The 21,569-nt window shown below is 44.4% G+C and overlaps 1 protein-coding gene across 2 annotated transcripts in view; it reads right to left on the bottom strand.

Annotated features, from left to right (window-relative positions):
• DPYD (dihydropyrimidine dehydrogenase) overlaps window positions 1–6,770 on the bottom strand; it is a 673,084-nt gene extending 666,314 nt beyond the window's left edge. For both annotated transcript variants that reach the window (XM_066352595.1, XM_066352596.1), the window contains exon 1: window positions 6,614–6,770. In XM_066352595.1, the coding sequence (XP_066208692.1) occupies window positions 6,614–6,652 (39 nt within the window). In that variant the 5' untranslated portion in view covers window positions 6,653–6,770. The remainder of the gene's footprint in view (window positions 1–6,613) is intronic.
• Between the last annotated feature and the right edge of the window lie 14,799 nt (window positions 6,771–21,569).

Below are 21,569 nucleotides of genomic sequence, written 5' to 3'. Positions count from 1 at the left end.
TGTCTCTGAATCAAGACAGGGTAAAGACTGACCAGGCGGTGGCGCAGTGGATAGAGTATCAGCTTGGGACTCAGAGGACCCAAGTTTGAAGCCCCGACGTCACCAGCTTGAGCGTGGGCTCATCCAGCTTGAGCACATGCTCCTCTGGCTTGAGAGTGGGCTCACCAGCTTGAGCATGGGGTCATAGATATGACCCCATGGTCACTGGCTTGAGCCTGAAGGTTGCTTGATTGAAGCCCAAGGTCGCTGGCTTGAGCAAGGGGTCATTCGTTCTGCTGTTGCCCCCCCTCCCGTCAAGGCACATATGAGAAAGCAATCGATGAACAAGTAAGGTGCCACAGGAAAAATTGATGCTACTCATCTCTCTCCCTTCCTGCCTGTCCCTATCTGTCTCTCTCTCTGTCCCTCTCTCTCTCTCTCCCACAGAAAAAAAAAAAAGACAGTGTATCGATAAAAGAATTTTTCTTAAGAGTTTTAACCCTTTGAGCAGTAAGATTTTTTCATGCTCACTGACTCCTGGGAGTGAGTTTTTTTGTTTTTTTTTTCAAAAAATAATATTAGTTCCAGTAACAGTTTTATTAACTTAAAATCATGTTTGTTTAATAACCAATTTATGGAAACAAGAAAAACATATATTTGCCTTTTTTTAATGTTGCCTTACACATATTTAAAATAAAAATTTTTGCTATCTCATGTAATTCTCACGAATCTCCAGCTCAAAGTTTAAAGATGGACATGTGTGCTCGTCCTCTGGATGGTGTGGAGGCAAGAGGATGTACCTGAACATGCGTACTGCTCGAAGGGTTAAGGACTAAAGGTTTTTGGCCCCTATCGCTCCCTGTATCCATACGGCTGAAAGGCAGAAAGGGCAATCACCAACCTCCTTTCCAGGCACCTCTTTAGCACAATCACGCCTGCCCTGTATCTACTGTCCTACTTCTTTCTCATTATTATTTTATTACTTAATTTTTTTCAGTCGCATTGTCTCTCATGTTGGTGTTTCTAAGATTATGCTACTTATTCTCCCACAGTGACCAGACAAGTCTACCTTATGGGAACATCTACTTTTCAGGGTTCTTGCCCGTTTATATCCCGAGTTTGGTGACAAGGCTGCATTTAAATGCACTGCTCACAAAAATCAGGGGATCAGGGACCGTGCAGAGATACTCCAGGGCTCTCAAGCCTTTTGCACAGTGCGTTTTCACTGAAATCAAAGTTGGTTTTGCATCTCATTTGCATAATCAAACACCTTTCTTTGACTTGCCATTTACTTTTCTGATGTTCTTGTTTAATAAAAAATATCAGATGCTTCTTTTTTTATTATCACTTCATATTCATTTTGAAATATCTCCTAAATTTTGTAAGCAGTATAGTTAAGGAAAGATATGACTCCCTAAAGATAATGCAATTATCTCAGCATTTTTTGACTCTAGACCTTCCTGAAATTTTTACTAACTCCTTATAGTAAGTAAATGTCTACCTTTCCAAAAACTGGAGTTTTCTTCCAGAGCATAAGCAAGGAGGTTACTGAATTCCAGCACATTGTTACAATTAAGCCATCAGTCAACACTACTTGCTAGGGTTCATAGAAAGCAGACCCAAACTAAAAATCTCCCTAGTGACAGGAGTCACCATTAGTCATTAATCTCACAGTTTTCAATTAAACGACTAAACCCAGCCCTCTGAATTCATGGGTAGGAAGTAAAATTTCTTTTTAACTGTATTGAAATATATATATATATATATGACATTTAATTGTAGAAATTTGAAGTCCCTAAACCTACAAAGATATCACTGGAATGAGGCCAACTCTCCAAATCACATAATCAGACATATTTGTACTGCCCGGATAAATTCCTGAGAAAGAAGAAATACTTTAAAGTAAAACTAAGTATGGTCCCAGGGGCAGTATGAAGGAGGGGAGGGAGGAGAACTCAGACTCACAAAACAGGTTTAAAGTCTTAAAAGTAAAAGAAAAAACTGAAAGCCTTCGATTTTTGTAGATCTGTGGCGCCTGGCCCGTAACAGACAAGAAAGGGCTGTTCCTTGTACACGGGGTACAAACCTCCTAAGTTTAAGTAAATAAACAAGCAGGGCTTCTGCAAAGCTGGATCCTCCCTTGCTCCTCTGAATCCGGGACCTGCTTCCCTCCCTAGGGGCAGAAGCAGTTAGGACAAAGGGTATTCTGACATCATCTTATTCAGCTCTCTCTGCCAATTTGTAACTCATGTCTTTTCTTTTGTCAAAACGCTCCTTAAAAATTCACTTTCTCCAAATTGTTTCCATTTTGGCCCCTTTTTCCAAATCTACCATTTTATCTTATTTTCTTATTTCAGAAACACAGAAAACTCCCCATTATCTTCTCCAGTGAATAGAATCCATAGAATAAGTCATTTGGAACTGCTTTCTTTGACTGGAAATGCATGTGATTTTGTGGACAAGGAGCCCAGATCCCTGTTTATTCAGGGTAAGCTGGAAATGAGTTTATCACCACTTACTGTTCGCTACCTGATACGGCAAAGGACAGACCCTGGCTTGTGCTGGAGGAGGCCGTAGAAGGGAAGGTAGCAATTTAGTTTGGCTGCAAATGTTTACCAAAATTACTAGTCCTCAAAGAGTTAAAAACATACGTTTTTCTTTAGATAGACCTTTTTTTTAAAAGATTTTTTATTTATTCCTTTTAGAGAGGGGAGAGAAAGAGGGTGAGAGAGAAGGGGGGGGGGGTGGAGCAGGAAGCATCAACTCCCACATGTGACTTGACCAGGCATGTCCAGAGTTTTGAACTGGTGACCTCGGCATTCCAGGTTGATGCTTCATCCACTGTGTCACCACAGGTCAGGCTAGACTGTTTTTAAAAAATTGATTTGAGGGAGAGAAAGGAAGAGAGGGAGAGGGGGAGAGAGAGAGAGAAAGAGAGAGAGAGATACACCGATTTGTTGTTCCACTTTATTCCTGCATGCATTGGTTGATTCTTGTATGTGACCTGACCTGGAATCAAACCCGCAACCTTGGTGAATTGAGATCACACTCTAATCAACTGAACTAACTGGCTAGGGTGAGTTTTGCTATACTTCTATTGTCTATCCTCAATCATCCATGTCAGTGGGAGGAGAACATGGCGCTGAACAAAAGTAATCTCTTCCAAAGTCATTTTTACTCGATTTTCAATATGCTGATATTATACCAGTTACCAATTTAAACTAAATCAAGTACTGTGAAGGGTAGGAGGTCAATGTCTGAGAGTGGTATTCTTTGAAACCTTTCTTAGAAAATAAGATAAGAAACCTTTGAATCTGTATTTAAAAGTCATGCTTAACAAAATTCAGCTGCGTATCCTAAAAGTGAGCTCACAAAGTCAAATAAGGTTTAAAAGTACACAGCTACCGCCTGACCAGGTGGTGGCACAGGGGACAGAGAGCTGACCTGGGATGCTGAGGACTCAGGTTCAAAAACCCTGAGGTCACCGACTTGAGCACGGTATCATCTGGCTTGAACGCGGGGTCACCAACTTGAGCATGGTATCATCGACATGACCCCATGGTCGCTGGCAGGAGCCCAAGGTCACTGGCTTGAGCAAGGGCTCATTGGTTTGGCTGGAGCCCCACCCCCTGCACCATCACCATCCCGTCAAGGCACTTCTGAGAAAGCAATCCACAAACAACTAAAGTCAGAAACTACGAGCTGATGCTTCTCAACTCTCTCCTTTTCTGTCTGTCTGTCTCACTCTCTCTCTAAGAAAAAAAAAAAGTATACAGCTATAGTTAGTGAACGTTAGAATACTAATCATTTCATTGGCATTGATTTTCCGGATAGTTTTCTATATTTTTAAACATGTTTGCCCTCTTTTGAAAAGGAAATATGATATTTTGACATTTGTTAATTACCTTTATTTTCCTCACTTAACAGATGATGCAAGTATGACTAGAGAAGCTGAGTAACTTGCCTGGAGTTGCAGGGCTAACAATGGGTGGAAGCAGATCTCAGTCCCCGGCTCTGAGCCGCACGAAAGTGTCTGCGGGAAAAACTGCCTTCCCGGGCAACTTCTCCCATTACCACAATGCCAGCTTCCGAGTCTATGAGCTAGGGTCTGTTGCCGAGTGTCTGTGACCTACTACGCCTACCTTCCAGCCCAAGGGCATCCCAGTTTTGGAGTCTGGTGACCTTCTGATTCTTTTTCATGCCCCCAACCCTTCAACCTTGATGTGCTATTGGATCGAGGTTAGAAATTATGAAGCACACAAAGCAACTGTTTAGACCTCAATAATCTTTTCCCTCAGAAGCAAAGAGAGGTCTTGACCACATCACAGAGACCTAAGGTCTATAGGTAGCTTTCGGGGAAAATTAAATCACTGCCTCCAACACCTTCTGTGCTTTTCACATTTATCAACTGAACGTTTTCTGTTTCATACCGGTAATTATTTTTTTAATTTCTATTGATTGATTTTAGAGAGAAGGGGAAAGAGAGAGAGAGAGAGAGGAGGGGGGGAGGAGCAGGGAGCATTAACCCAGAGAAGTTGCTTCCCATATGTGCCTTGACCGGGCAAGCCCCGGTTTTGAACCAGGGACCTCAGCGCTCCAGACTGGTGCCTTATCCACTGCACACCCACAGGTCAGGCCCATGCTGACAAATTTTTTTAAAGCTTACTTGCTTCCCCATGTATTTGAGATGAAGTCCGTGGTCACAGTCACAATGACCTCTAGACAATGGGTTTAATCAATTCACTCAAGGAAAGCACTTATGCAGCGCATGCATTTGAATTGGACCAAATACTGAGTTTTCATCATTCATTCCGACTCTTCAAACAAAAGTGAACTTGTGTGAGCCAACAGGATCAACTGAGACATCTATGCCTGAACATGGTCCTCTAGGCTTAAGGCATTTTTCTTCACTGCATTATACTTTAATGATTAATTTCACGGTCTTTCATGCTATTCTAGCCCATGAATCACGGGTATTAGAGGGAAAAGTAAGGTACTGTGATTGATCAAAGATGTTACTGATTAAAGTGCTGCGTATCTGAACTGCCTAAATGCTGAAAAAACCTTGTGTATCGCTACTCTAGGTTAGAAATAATATCACACAGACTCCAGGTAGATGGAGGAGAGTGAGTGTGACGGCTTGGACTTCTTAGGTTGAAACAATACAGGATAGTAAGCCAGTCACTTATATGTCATTGACATCTTTTCCCTCAGCGTAAGGTGGTTAAGAGCTGATTTCAAAGACAAATGCAAGAGAGACAGAGAAAGAAACCAGTTAAGCAGATAACATACCATTCTGAAATCCAAAAGCTACCTGCCCTGACACTCTTGTTTCTAAAATCAGTATTTGCCTGAACTTTGCTATTATTATTGACTTAGGGAATAAATAAGGCGGGGCGGGGGGGTGGATATGGTTAGGTCAAAGTAACAAGGACTAAAAGGACTATCATGTAAATAAAAAATCAAGTCTCTTTAACCCTTCACACACATTGACAAGTATTGGGTTCAATATCTCATCTTGATGCATAGGGAAAAGCCAATTATGCACAAGAGAAAATGATGAGTAAATTAACTGGAGGGGCCCACAAAATATAAATAGAAACTCTTGTTACTAGAACGGATTTCTCAAACCCAGGTATGGAGTCTGGAGGTAACAAAGACTGCCATCCGCCCAAAAGAAGACCAAGTTCTTTCCCTCAACAATGGAGGCGGAACGTGCCAGAGGCAGCCACCCCGCAAACAGGTGGTTTTAAAGTTTTGCTTAAGCCACTGGACGCACCAGGGAAAGGGAAATTTTTGTCATTTCTAAAGAAAACACAGGCAGGCGTGCATACCCACCTCTTATCAGAGCAGGAGACTCACAGAAAGAAAAGCCCCAAACAAGACGCTACACCGCAGTGTCCCTGAGCTCAGAAAGGCCGGCAGGGGTGGGCAGGTAGGAGTCAAGTCCCTGTTTATAATTCAACCCTGCTCGCCGCCTGCAGAAAGGTCCTATGAGGAGAACTCTCAGGACACGGTCCTTTCAGGTAGGACTTGACAGTCACAGGAAAGCAAGGTGACATTTTTACAGAAACAGCGGAGGAAAGCGAACACTGTGGAGAGGGGAGAAAGCCACGCTGAACTTGAATTCATCTCGTTCTCAACACTTTGTTTCCTTCTCCCCACGGGTGGTCATTTCCTGGACGGCACTCTGGCTCGCTGGCGGGGACCACCCGGAATGAACGATTTGTGCCCCCCCCCCCGCAGTTACTCAGGATGCAGATGCCGCAGGTGGGGGGCAGCAGACAGGTGGCCCCAGGGTAGGCGGGGGGGGGGGGGGGGGGGAGAAGCAGGGGGGGTGGGGACGGTCGGACGGGGCGCTGTGTCCTGCAGAGCCCACCCGTCTGCAGCTCGCAGTCTGCCCCCCTCAGTCACGCCGCTGAGGACGGGCCGGGTTCCGACCCCCCGCCCCACCCCCAGGGCACCCCCTCCTGCTCGCGTGGGACCCCTCGGCCACCACGCAGACCTCCCGCGGAGGCCCGGCCCCCGCGTCTCCCGCTCCTCCCGGGGTGCAGCGCTGGCCGCTGGGCCTCCCCTGTCCCCCCACCCGCGGGGACGCCTCCCGCCCCCCGGGGAGCCGGCTCGCCGTCCGTACCTCGATGTCCGCCGCGTCCTTGCTGAGCACAGGGGCCATGGCAACGGCTGCAGTCCGGCGACCAGAAGACAGACCCTCCTCCGCGCGTTCTCGGGCTCCGAAGGCACTGCTTGCGGGAGCGCGAGTGGAAGAGGAAACACCAGGGCCAGCGGCGTGGGGCGGGCCGGGCCGTGACGCCCTCGGCTGGGGGCGGGGCCAGCACGGGAGGACACGCCCAGGGGCGGAGCTAGAGGGCAGGTTGTGCCTGCGGGGCGGGGCTAGCGTGGAGAACGCGCCCTCGGAGGCGGGGCTAGATGATAAGCCATGTCTGTGGGGCGGGGCTATCACGGAGGACACGCCCTTGGAGGCGAGGCTAGATGACAGGCCGTTCCCATGGGGCGGGGCTAGCACGGAGGACACGCCCTCAGAGGCGGGGCTTCACGCTCGGCCCAGAGACTCGGGTGCCGGCCGGTCCTCGCCCCCCGCCGCCCGTCCCCGCCCCCAGCCTGGCCTCTGGGTGTCCTTCCGCGGGGCGGAAAAATGGGCCGCAGAGCGCACTCGCTCGGGGACTGACTGGCCTTCGCTCTACGCTGTGAAAGGCGGAGCTAGGTAGGCGGGGACCCGCGGTGGCGGCCCCCCAGGACTGCGGGTGGAAGCGGTCGGCGCCCCCAGGGACACACTGCTCCTTTCCTTTCCTTTTCTTTCCTTTCCTTTCCTTTCCCTCCGCGCGCGCCCCGCGAGGAGCAGAAATGCCGCGTTTCAGAGCCCCTCGGGGACAGACAGCGTAGTGCGGCTTCTGCATCCGTCCAGCCCGGAGGCGGGCAGGACCTGCGCGGCGTGCAGCAGGCCCTGGCGGGGTCCCCCCGGGACATGCCCGCCCCGGGGACAGTCCCCGGGCCGCGGCGGGCGAGAGAGCTGGGCCAGCCTCCACTTCCGCAGCCCGGGGGGCAGGGAGCGGTAACTGCTGCCTGTGGGGGCTGCAAAAAGTCAAGGCTGTATTTTTTATTTTTATTTTTTCAGAACAGTCCATTCTCACGGCTCTTTTCAGAAAGAATTTTTTCTATAATGTTAAGCTCTTTGGAAGAGTTGGTCGTTGTGTTTGGTTCTACAGCTCGCCTGGGATATTCGACCCCGGTTCCCTTTAGAGACGGTGTCAGTCCAGCAAACATCCACCTCATCTTCGAGGAGCCTGGTGCCCCACACCTCTCTCCTCTCCCCCACCGAGACCAATGCACCTCTGAATAAGCCACCTTCCCCCTCCTCCAAGCTCTCCCAGGGCCACTCTGGCCATGACTGGTTAGGTTTCCAACCACAGTCATCTCGCTGGGCACGTGTCCTCCGCGTGGAGGACTCTTCACATGTACTCATCCTTTTAGTTGTCAGAGAAGCCTTCCGGGACCCATCCCCACCACGGGACAAGATTAGACCCGCCCTGTCTCTGTTCTTTTTTTTTTTTTTTCATAACACCCGATTTCTCATGCCCAGCTCTGTCAAACTTAACTTGCCTGTTTATTTGAGGGAGATTGTTGAACGTCTGTCTTCCAGAAAGAGACTGCCGGCTGGAAATTCTGTTCCTTGTGCAAGACTGAAACGTAACCGGCCAAGAATACAGGGCAGTTGAACGAACACGGCAGGTCCTGAAATCGCTTTATGCACCCACCGGTTCATTTTAGAAACTTTAGTTCCTCTTTACCAAGTAAATCAAGTATTCACAAAATCTATCAAGGATTTTCTAAGGTAACCATACCTTGCCTCCAAAGTCATCTCCTCTTGGATATATATATATATATATATATATATGATATATTATGTTATATATATTATTTATACATTATATAATATGTTATATATATTATTTATATATTTATTATTTATATATTATATATCTACATATATTATATAATATATCTATATATAATTATATAATATATGTACATATATTATATATATTTAGGAAAGTAAAAGAATATATGCATATATAATGCACACACACACACACACACACACACACATATATATAATTATAACATGATTCTTTCCCCAATTTAACCAGAAAGCTCCAATATCCTTTTCCTAACCTCCAGAAATACTGACTCATGAGCTCCTTTAGGTCTAATACAAATCTTATCAGTTAGCAATCCATACTTTAGTTGTTTATGGGTACCAGTGTCTACGCCAGGGGTCCCCAAAGTTTTTACATAGGGGGCCAGTTCACTGTCCCTCAGACCATTGGAGGGCCGGACTATAAAAAAACTATGAACAAATCCCTATGCACACTGCATATATCTTATTTTAAAGTAAAATAACAAAATGGGAACAAATACAATATTTAAAATAAAGAACAAGTAAATTTAAATCAACAAACTGACCAGTATTTTAATGGGAACTATGCTCCTCTCACTGACCACCAATGAAAGAGGTGCCCCTTCCAGAAGTGCGGCGGGGGCCGGAAAAATGGCCTCAGGGGGCCGCATGCAGCCTGCGGGCTGTAGTTTGGGGACCCCTGGTCTACGTTACCCAAGAGTCATCGCATCCGTATATGGTTTCTGGGATTCTTCTTCTTCTAAACTCATAGAGGATAAGTCCCAAATAGGCTGTCTTTACAAAGATAAGTGCTTCTTCAGTGACACTCAATAATCAAATGTAAAATTCAAATGCTATGATACCACCCCCCCTCCCCCAGCCTCACCAAGCAGGTGAATTCTGTTCTGAGCAACTTAATTAAGGCATCTTATCCCATGCCACACCTCTACTCTGTGACAGGTGATTGAATCTGATAATATTTTAAATCCTCTGAAATTCTGCATTAAGCACAGCTGTACCTGTAAATGATTCAAGCTGTTTAAGGCCTCCTGAAAATGCATTCACACCACATTTTCTAAAAGTTGTAAATTATGATGACATTTTTCAAGCCGTCCCTCCATCTGGAAGCACAGTCAGATATCAGGTGTTTCACATTAATTTTTTGTAGGCTTCAGAGAGACAGCTTATCTCATGGTGTACAAATTACCTAAATGCATCTCAGCCGAACAGTTTACATTATGCAAATTATTAATATTAATTATTATTATGATTATCACCATAGTCAGAAGGAAGGCTTAGCTGTCATCCTTCATTTCTGGAAAGTTATTCAGTACTACAAATATAGGAACAGAATAAAAATTCAGCTTTCCATATGTTTTTATACCCCCTGCCCCATAGTCTATTATTAAACAATTTCTTTCAGACACTCTTTGGAAAGTGATATTACCCCAAAGTGTCAAACTTTGATTGATCATATCACCTAATTTTTTAATCTGATCTTCTAAGGCCAGATGAACTTTAGATTCTAAACAGACCAAGATAACAATTACTAAAAATCAGAGAAGCCCAAATATGTCTAGTATGCCTACCCAACAAAGGTCACAGTGTTTATATTAGTTCTGTTGTAGGGAAAATGTTGGTGTCATTTATTCAAGTATAAATTATAACTATGTAAACATGCCCCCCACAGATATGTTAGTGATATATATATATATATATACATACATATTATGTCATGTCCTAAAAAGCATAAATAACACAGAGAAACTACAAGTCCCTGTCAGAAATTTATTCAACAATTATTTGCATGCTGTGGTATTAGACACAATGATTGGCATGAGTGATATCTCAGAGTATATATAATAAAAACATGGCCCTTATGATCATAAAACTTAACGCCCTAGCTCAAAAACACTCACTGCCACAGAATGACTTTGAGCAAGTAGTTTAACCGAATGGGGCCATTGTGATGGTTAAACGGCCAAAGGTATGTTGCTAGCATTTTATAAGTTGCAAAATGCCATGCATTATCAGTTAAATACTAAAAACTTAAAAACATGTTCCCGGTGCTCATATTCTGGGAAAACATCATCAGCGTTTGATGGACATAAATGCTTTGGGGTGACGTGCAGAGCGCGTTAGGAGGTTGATGGGCTTCTCTGAGGGAGATGGACGTCCGTTAAGTCACCACACAAAAACGTCCCATTGTGCCTAACAATAGCGAGGGAAACCGTTCTAGCAAGGGACCTGGGAAGTCAGAAAGGGACTCCTGGAAGAAACGCATTCCAGGCAAGGAAGTCACCTGTGCGAAGGCTCCGAGGCCACAGGTGTCCTGACAGAGGGAAGGAGGCTGTGGGGGGACAAGCGACCCAGAGGGAGGCTGTCACGGGAAGCATGCCATGCAGTGTCTTAGCCCTAGCTGAGGAACTTGAGTTTTTATCCTGCAGGAAACTTACACTCCAGAAGGATGCCTGTCTCGCCATCGGGGGCTGTCTTTGTGTTTTGCAACATCAAACTACAATAATCCATTTTTAGTCGTCTGAACAATGAGTGACATGCTGTTCTCGTTCTATAGTTTGTTGTCATGATCGCCGCCTCCCCTAGACCGCAATGTCCTTGGTGGTTTTGAGTGGGTCTCATCCTTTTATCCTCCTGCCTAACACAGTCCCTAGTAAGAGCAGCTGCACAAATACTTATGAAAAAGTATTCATTGTTACTCTCTCTAAACATGACAGAAGGTAGGGAACACCTACCGGGAAAAGATGTTGAGCAGCATGCGAGTAAAGGGCAATTAAGGGCAATACACACACAAAAGGATGCAAGCAGTTGATAAAAAAAAAAGTGAAATTGTATCAACAACATTTAAATATGATCAAAGAAATGCCAATTGAATGATTAAGAGATGATTTTTTTTTTACCTATCAGACTGGCCAAAAAAAAAAAAAAAATGTTTAAGGAGTGGTTAAGGAAAAGGAATGAACAGATTATTCCTAAGATTCTCTTTATGAGTACAATCTTGGTGCAAATATATAGGTAGAAAGGTTTAACAGAAAATAGCCTAACTTTAAACCCATGTATTTTCTTTGATCCAGTAACATCATTTCTGATAGTTTTATCTTAAGAAAACAGTTATGTTTATATATTTAAATTTTACCTAAAATACAGTCCATTCCAAAGTTGTTCAAGTAATAATAACCAAAGAACAACACAAATGTCTAACAGCAGGTGACGGATCCATAAATGTATTGAATTGATGCAATTCAACTTTATGCACTCTTTAGAAATGAGGTTGTAGAAGAGTAACAGAGAAAAATATTGATAATATGCAGTAGAATATACAGTAGTCTCCCTTAGCCACCATTTGGCTTTTTGAGGTTTCAGTTACCAGGCTTCAACCTAAGTTCAAAAATATTAAATGGAAAATTCCACAAATAAACAATTTCTAAGCTTTAAATCACACACCGGCGCTGTCTAAGCAGTGTGATAAAATCTCACCAGTCCTGCTCCGTTGTGCCCAGAACATGAACCGCCCCTTAAGCTGTGTCTCCCCTGTAGACTGCCTCGCCTGTTAGTCACTTAGTAGCCACTGTGTTGATCACATTGACTGTCACCGTCGCCGCGGGTGTGTGCAGGTAAATCTTTTATTTTTCTTCAAAGTGCAGGAGTAGCGATGCTGGCATCTCGGGCTTCGCAGGAGAAGCTTGTGACATCTTAGGACAAGCGGTGCAGGCCCCCAGCCATGAAAACTGAGTACCTCCAGTACATGGCTGGAGGAAAAAAAAAGATAAACAACCGTTAGAAATGTAGACCCAACATCAAGGAAGCCCTACCCTAGAGACTTAGCTAAGAACAAGGTCAGCTCATCGCACCTCTCCCGCCCTTGTAAACGGTGCTTGCTTGCTCAGCCTCGATAGCCACCCTATAAAAAGGAGCCATTTTAGAAGCTCGGGGCTGCAGTGTTCCCTGGCGTGGGTTGCCTGCAGTCCCTGCGCAGGTTTGTAATAAAACTTATAAAATTCACTTGGTGTTTGCTGTGGTCTGTCCCCTGGGATGTAACAAAGCTGTGACGTGCTTCCTTTAAGCACACGGGTGAGCGCCGGGCACTGAGGTATTTTGGGAGAGAGAGAGAGAGAGAGAGAGAGAGAGAGAGAGGGCATGTTCCTGTACCTTTAGTTACAGTATTTTGTTATCATCGTTCTATTTTATTATTAGTTGTTGTTAAGCTCTCACTGTGCCCAAATTATAAATTAAACTTTATCAGAGGTCTGTATGTATAGGAAAAAAAACATAATATATTTAGGGTTCGGTACTGTGGGACAAACAGCTGTGTTAGGCTTGCTCTCTGGTTTAGGGGCTGCAGGCACTTTGCCTGAAGAGTCCATGAGCACGTGGCAGAGACACGTGTGTGTGGTCTATGTAAGGCTCCGGCAGGTCGCCGTTAGGGCGGAGCGCGGATAGCGGATTGCTGATTGCCTGCCCGCCACTGAGAGGGCTCATTTTGCTGTTCCTTTACCTAAGAAGTGGTTTCCCCTGCCTGTGTGCTCACCCACCGTTGAGAGACTAATAAACAGAACGGCTCTGCAGTTCCTCTACCGTCTGCCTGAATCCGATGCGGACCCGCCTGGCCTGGGCCACCGGCATCGCAGGTACTCTCTGCAGGTCCCGCGTCCACTGGGGGTCTAGAAACCTATCCTCCCCCCCCCCCCCCCCCCCCGTAGACAAGAGGGGAACTACCCTATCAAAGAACGTAACTGAGACTATGGCATCTACATACTTGGACAATTAACAAATACATAGAAATGAATTCGAATTAAAAGTGAACGTTATTTGAAAACTCTGTTGCATGACGAGTAGATACACAAACACGTATAACATGGATAAATCTGCGTGTGTGCGCGTCTGCTACGACCCTCGTTATACCTACCTGGGGTTGGCATGTGTTAGGCACTCTGTAATTTTTCCATGAAGTATTATATATATATATATATATATATATATATATATATATATATATATATATATATATATATATATATATATATATATAACTAAATACCAACATTGTCATTGTGGCTGTTCATTCCATGAAAATAATTATAAATATCATCGTATTTCTGGATGAAAGCCTTTCGAGTTGTGGGAACTGGCAAATGGAATGACTCATCATCATCCTAGTCCTGGGTGGGATTTTTCAAGTTCTGGAGACTGGCGGAGAGTGACTGACGCTTTATCTAACCAGACGAAATAATCTGAATGTGTTTGAAGAACGTCCTGGTACACAATCATCGGTTGACTGTATTGATTGATGTGATCTATAAAGCCATAAGCCTGCAAACCCATCGTGGCTTCCCAACTCAGCAGAAAAAAAATGTCCTTCCGGTGCCTTCCAAGGCATGTGTGGTCCTCTCTCCCCCCCATTCCTGCTCTTCTTCTTCGCTCTACTCCATGGACACAGGCTGATCTGCTTGCTGCTCCCTCTGCCTGCGATGCTATTCCTGCAGCTAGTGCCTTATCTGCTTCAAGCACTTATAGCAAGTTCACCTTTTAAGTAAGGTCCTCTCTGACCACCATATTTAAAAATTTCAGCTCCTGTTTTACTCCCCACCCCACTTCCCGGGTGTCTTTTTCTCCAGGTCCCCGACTACAGACTGACCTTCTATTTGTTTTAATTATGCATCTGTTCATCACTTACCTTCCCCTACCGACAGGTGACTTCCGCGGGGTCGTTCTGGTCACCGCTGCATCCCCAGTGCCTGGTGTCAAGACCTCCACATTGTCTGTCCTTGGCAAATCTTGTCGATGGTTGCACAAAGGAGCCGGTAGGGTCGAGTCCCTTATCCATACCCCACACATCTGTATCCTCGTTTCATATGGAATATTGTTACACCGACGTGTCTGTCTCGCCCACCGGAGAGCATTGTTCTAAGCAAAGACTGTGTCTTATTTATCTTTGAATCCTCGGCTTATAGAGTGTCTGGAAATAAGCAGGTGTACTCACTCACGAATGTGTTGATTGAGTGAGCGAACGAACGGATTAGAAGTCCGCGTGTTTGTGGGCTTTCCCACGAAGCACTGGCCCTGTGCCTCTTTAGGTGTTTAGACTGAAATTCATCGTCTATGTGCGGATCAGAGAAACGCTAAGCCCGAAGCTTACTCCACAATATGTTTCCTCTTCCTGTTCTCGCCTCAGCTGCTCACTTGGCAACGCGTGCTAAATATAATCATTCATGTCAAGGACCCGGAATATGTTCAATCAATCTGAAAATACCTCCCATTTCCTGAGTTCATATCTTCAACACACTGACTTTCATTCATTTTGTTTGTGCAAGTATTCTGAGCACTCCCTTCTAAATCTTCTGAAAGTGTTATCAAATTCCGAGTTTGCTTTTTTTTTTTTTTTTTTTTAATACTTGCATTCAGTTAGTTTTTAGAGTCCAAGGAAACAATGACTTGGTACTTTGTATCTCAGACGGAGTAGCCGTTCCTAAAGCATTTTCACATTCTTCTAGAACAACTAATATATTGCATATTTGTGCCATTATGAGTGTGTGTGTTTGTGTGTGTGTATAGCCATCACAGAACTCATCAACTATTTTATTTTAGCTTCAATTGAAAGAACTTCTTTTCATTTATTTTCCTTTTATTTATTTTTATTTTTGAGGGTGGTGGTGCAGGGCGGAGGGATGGGGTTGCTGATTCGTATGACTTTTCCAAGCAGCCCAAATGCATTTCACAACGTGATCTTTGATAAATGTCCAAATGGATTTCCAAATGAAGTGAAATGAGTGGCTTTTTATTGAGTCCCATAATTTATTCCAACCATCTGTGCCATGCAGACACACAAAAGTTGTTGTTTTTTTTCTTAAGGGCTTTATGATTATTTTTCTGTCTCCCTAAGCAGGACCCTTAGGATACAGGAGCACTGACATCTTTCAGGATTGACTTGGCCCCCAAAGAATACAATACATCTTTCAGTAAGGAAACATTTGTTTTTAACACCCTTCTTCGCAGTTTGGAGATTTCAGAAACAGGGAAGGGAGAGCATTCTTTTGGCATCTTGCTTTCTATTTAAAGGCCACCGAATGTTTCTCTCTGAGATGTTGAGTGGTTAGGATCTTGGCACCCCCTATTGTTCTAGGGCCGTGATGACGAACCTTTTCATAAACCCCGCCCACTTTTGCAGTGCTGGTCAACCTGGTAACCTCCCGCCCACTAGTGGGCGGTCCAGCTCTCATGGTGGGCGGTAGCGGAACAACCAAACGGCGCTGCGATTGGCCCACCATGAAAGCTGGACCGCTCACTAGTGGATGGGAGGATCCAGGTTGACTGGCACTGCAAAAGTGGGCGGTTTTTATAAAAAGGTTCGCCATCACGGTTCTAGGGGAAGACTTGCCCAGCCTGCACTTGTTGCCCCATAACGAATGACTCCATAGAGTATGTGGAAGGTCCTAACTTCCCGTCTGCACCGGCCTGACCACATCACTTGCTTGCTACTCTGTGTCCTCTGTTGAACCAGGCACGCCTCATCGCTCCTTTTACTCGGGGCTCACCAAAATCTCCCTCTTGATCGCTCATCTACTGTATGCCTAAGACATTGCACGTGTTTTTCAGTTACTCATCACAGCGATCTGAATTTAAAGACAGAGAAACTGATGCTTCTGCACGTTATGGGAATTTCTTGCAGCGACTTTTTTGTAGGCTTTATTAAAACAATGCTGGACATGTGTGGACTTTGTTGTAAAAACTCTGTAATGTGGTCAGTGAGTTTTTAGTTTTCTTCATGGAGGAGAATGATACTAACTTTTAAAGTTCCTATTTTGCTAAGCAGTACATTAGACTTTATATTAATGATCACAGTATAAGGAAAACAGAGTTAGTAAGGCTAACTGTATTTTCACAAGACAGATAACTAGCATATCCTGGATTCCTGAAAATAGTAGCTTATGTTCCCTGTAGAATCTATCCATCTCTTATCTATCTATCTATCTATCTATCTATCTATCTATCTATCTATCTATCTATCTATCCATCCACCCACCCATCCACTTATCCATCCATCCATCCATCGTCTATTCCATACTATTCTATTATGTCTATGACCTACAATAATATTGAGGTTTGGAGAATGATATCACTCATATTACTGCTTTTCTCTGCTACAATAAGAAACAAACATATGTAGGACTATGTAAAAATTTTATACATGACTATATGAATCAATTACAACCTAAGTAAATATATATTTGTGGTTAATACAGGTGTAAATCCATGCCTGTGGTTAATACAGATGTAAATCTGATCAGCTCAATCAGATTTCACACAAATGTAACATATTAAGTAACATGTCCTTTTTCTCCCATTGTTTAAACTAAGCTAACTATCTAGACATATAACATAAATTTCTAAATAATTTATACAATGCATTGATACAAGAAGCTATTTATACTTTAAATAGATTAGTCTAAGAATATAAAAATGTGGCCAAGGTAATAAAAATAGAAAAAGATTAGACAAGTTGAGACTCTTGAATCTAGAGAAGAAAAAGCTAGCAAAGTTTGCATAAATTATTGTAAAGAGTTTTTTTTTTCCCCTAAGAAGAATACTGAGTAGTTGTCTTCTCTTTTGACATCAGATCAGGAAGTGGGTTTTACACATTATGAGAGAGTTTAATTGAATATAAGAAAAACAACCTCTGGGTCAAAGTGGTCAAATATTAGTATGGACTGCTGAGGAAGAGATGAAGTCTTCACACCCGGGACTCTGTACAGGGACCGTAAACAGCCATGGGTCCCTGCCCAGAAAGGGTGAGCTACTGGACCACATCTCAGGTGGTCTTTTCTGACTTTTTCTTCCGCAGATGTCATGACTCTTTCCCTACTTGTCTTCCAGCTTTCCCTACCATTCATAGCAATACCTTAGGCAGAAACAACTCCTGGCTTTTGTATTTAAACACGTCTGATTATAAGATTATCGATTGCAGTTTCCCTTTTACATTCCGTTGTCAAAAAGTGACAACAGTGAGGCCCTGGCTGGCTGGCTCAGCGGTAGAGAGTCAGCCTGGCATGTGGAAGTCCTGGGTTCGATTTCTGGTCAGGGCACACAGGAGAAGCACCCATCTGCTTCTCCATCCCTCCCCCTCTCCTTCCTCTCTATCTCTCTCTCCCCCTCCCACAGCCAAGGCTCCATTGGAGAAAAGTCAGCCCAGGCACTGAGGACGGCTCTATGGCCTCCACCTCAGGCACTAGAATGGCTCCGGTTACAGTGGAGCAACGCCCCAGATGGATAGAGCATTGCCCCCTGGTGGGCGTGCCGGGTGGATCCCAGTTGGGCGCATGTGGGAGTCTGTCTGTCTGTCCTCCCGCTTCTCACTTCAGAAAAATACCCCCCCCCCAAAAAAAGTGACAACAGTGATGTCAGCCAGTTTTCGGGAATAATACAAGATTCCAAGGTGGAGCCCATCAAGAAAGCACCCCTTAACATAGTTAGAGCAAGCAGGGTGATGACTGAAAAACACGTTCTCTTCCCGCCAGTTCCCCCCAAACGTTCATGGGCATGTACGTGCACCAACGTCCGTCTGTCCTTCCTGAGTGTTTTTCTTCACTGCATGCACAAGGACATTAGAACTGTGTTTAAATACTTTGCTTACTGTCAGCTTCCCCTTCTAGATCCGGGGGTACTGAGAACTCTCCTCCCCTATATTGCCTACACTGAGAATAGCATCTGGCCCACGGTAGACACTTCATACGTCAACCTTTCACTTCATTTTCAACTTAAAAGTAGACATTATTTCTCCAGTGCCAACATCTGATGAAGGGAAAAAAAATACTGTTTCTAGGTATGGCTGTAGCCAAAGTCAGTATATTTGTGACTGAATGTTCGACTTTCTACCCCTATGGTCTGTCCTCGTGGAATGAGAGCTGTGGTCCGAAGGGCAGTGGCAGCTACAACGTGCAGAAAACACTCATTCTTTCTACAATAAAAAGATCAGTGCTTCTTGTCTTGGGGTAAAAACATATATATACTTATAGCAAACTTCTCTGTATAAGAAAACATTTGCTATTTAAAAATATGCGGTCCGCTGTCTGAGGTGAGAAGAATTTATCCTGTTCCCTCTCTGAAAATTTCATTGCCATTTGCATGTTGCCCGGAATACAAATTGTCCTTAGTAATCAATCAGTGTTTAATTGCTGCTCAAGGAAACCCTTGTAATCAGACTCGCTGTAAAAATGTGAAGGTGTACAAGAAAGCATAAGGCGCCCCCCCCCCCTTCGACTTATGCCTCTGTAACTTTCATTAATACTAATCGGAGGCACAGCTGGTCGTCAACAGATTACAGGTTGCCATTTGAATCATATTTTATTTTTATACTTTGGCAAGATGTATGTATTGAAGTCAGGTGGCCAGATTTTTTGTGGTTGTTAAGAAAGCTTTTCCCCTGAAAGAATGAGGTTGGGGGGGTGGGAGGGGGGAGGAATTGAATCTCCTATTTTTTTTATTTTAGGAAGATAAAGACTTGGAAATCTAGGCAGTAACTTGTCCTGAGATAGCAAGCCTGTCTTATTCTTTAGCACCAGCTGGAGCCCCATTTCTAATTTGCTGTGAAGAATTAAGTGATTTGAGACCCATACCCTGGAGTATTTGACCTCCAATGTCAACCAGCTAGCTTGCAATTCCCCTGGCTGGAAGCTGTCTCCAGAATTGATTTGAACTAACATCGGTTAAAATACTCTGCACTGGAGTAGTAAATATCCTTGCGAACCGGAGGACAGCTCTCTAGCCAGGAAAACAGACACACAGTAGAATATTAAGGAAACGGGTTCAGGAAACACAGAAAACCTGGGTGATCACAGATTGTCGTGATAATGGGACCTTTCACCTTAAGGTCGTGAGCGTGTGTCTGGCATCGTTGAGTGACTTTCTGGATGAGCACGGTTGTTGGTGACATTCTGTCCACTGTGTCCCTGCTCTTGGGCTCCTCTCGTGGTGGTCAGGACCATTTGTCATACAGCAGCCATTCCTGTTGTTTTCAAGGGCCACAATGTCGACATTCTAGAGGACAGTAGGACAGAGTTAGGGCCATGCCCTCGTTACCGCAAATGCAAAACGTGTCCTGTTATCTCAGTCGTCATTTTCTCAAGCTGTTGTCCTCATCGAGTTGTTGTCCAGTTTCTCCTCTATGGCCAAACTATCTTGGGCTTGTGTATTTTGTTTTGTTTTCCCACGAGTAAAACCGGGTGATGGGATTGAGTAATATAGTAGCTACCGTTTGCTGAGAGATGACTTGACGCCAAGCAGAAAGGGAAATTGGGCCTTCCTGAGTGTAAGTACCTGGACTAACGTGACCCTGTCAGAAACATCCAAGTTTTGGCCCTAGTGTTGGCTCAGCTTGTGGAAGTCCCAGGTTCTATTCCTGATCAGGGCACACAGGAAAAATGAGCATTTGCTTCTCCACTCCTCCCCCTCCCTCTTCTCTCTCTCTCTCTCTCTCTCTCTCTCTCCCTCCTGCAGCTATGGCTGGAATAGTTTGAGCAAATTGGCTCTGGGTGCTGAGGATGGCTTCATGACCTTGCCTCAGGCACTAAAATAGCTCGGTTGCTGAGCAATGGATCAGCAACCCAGATGGGCAGAACATCACCCCCTAGTGGGCTTTCTGGGTGGATCCTTGACCGGGAACATGTCGGAGTCTGTCTCTCTGCCGTCCCACCTCTCACTTAATAAAAAATAAAATAAAATAAAAAGGAAAAACATCCAAGTCTCAAGATGACCCCAGGTAGTAACAACACCACCGCAGCCTGTTTTCCTAACCCGTGTTGCATAGTGTCTTCAAGTCCTGATAACCTGTGATTTGCTCCTCTTATGTCAGCCCCCAAAGATCCACCCTGAGATTCTGCTGCAATATATCAAGTTTGATGTGAGACATCACTGTGCTGGTACGGTCACCCAGAAGCCTATTTCACACACACGGTGGGGTGAAGGAGAGTGGGTTTCTGTGCCAGTGTCCACTAGTTCTTCCTTGTCCAAGTCTTTGTCGCCAGGTAAGATTTTGAGCGCCATAATCCAGGAACTGATGAACGTATTTTTTTGTGTCTTTGAAAACATAGAACACATTCTTGGGCACTGAATACATTCTGAGCAAATTCTTGTAGCATTTACTTGGTATTCTAATAAAAGTATGCAGTCATGGAAATTCAAAGATCCATGCCCCTGCAAATCCTGCTTTTCATTTGAAAGAAAAAACAATTACCTCCTTCCTATTATGGTGCCCAAGACTGTATACGACCCATAGGCTGGTTTTCTACTAGTGAGGTTTCGAGGGACTTGGGATCATGTTTTATTCATAGCAGAGATGGGGTGGGGGGTTGTGAAGTGGGCAGGGCCCCCTTTTTTCCTCAGAGACCCACAAGTGACTGATTCTTCATTCTTCCAAATCTTACCATGTAGCATAACCTTGTATCTGGGCTTCAGCTTTTAAAATGAAAAGGCTAAAATTTGACTCATTTCACTCCCCTTGTGATTAACGACCCTCATGTGAGGCTATCTTCTCGCTGAATGAATAGAGGAAAGGAAAACATGAGAGAAGGAGAGGAAAATGCATACCAATTTATCAGAATATGGTTCTGCCTGACCAGATGATGGCGCTGTGTGTAGAGTGTTGACACAGGATGCTGAGGCCCCAGGTTCAAAACCCTGAGGTCTCCAGTTTGAGTGAAGGCTCATCCAGCTTGAGTGTGGGATTGCTGGCTTGAGTGTGGGATCATAGACATGACCCCATTGTCACTGGCTTGAGCCACAAAGGTCACTGGCTTAACACCCAAGGTTTCTGGCTTGAGCCCAAAGTCTCTGGCTTGAGCAAAGGGGTCACTGGCACGGCTGGAGCCCCCTGGTCAAGACACATATGAGAAAGTGATCAATGAACAACTAAAGTGCCACAACAATAAGTTGATGCTTCTCATTTCTCTCCCTGTCTGTCTGTTTCTCTCTCTCTCTTTCTATCTCACTTAAAAACATTTTTTTTTAAATGAATATGGTCCTGTATACTGCTGACCACTGGTTTGTTCTGTATGAGGTGGCTCTGTTCTGCACCATGCAACTATATCATCTAATAATACCTGGCCGGCCAGTGTTTATCTGGGATCCTAGAGCTAAAATTGGCCTGTAATAATATGGGGCCCAA

The sequence above is a fragment of the Saccopteryx leptura genome, chromosome 11, assembly GCF_036850995.1.
Source record: "Saccopteryx leptura isolate mSacLep1 chromosome 11, mSacLep1_pri_phased_curated, whole genome shotgun sequence".
NCBI classification, from domain to species: Eukaryota; Metazoa; Chordata; class Mammalia; order Chiroptera; family Emballonuridae; genus Saccopteryx; species Saccopteryx leptura.
Note: the sequence above shows the minus strand (reverse complement) of the source record. Positions and strands in the feature narration are given on the sequence as shown.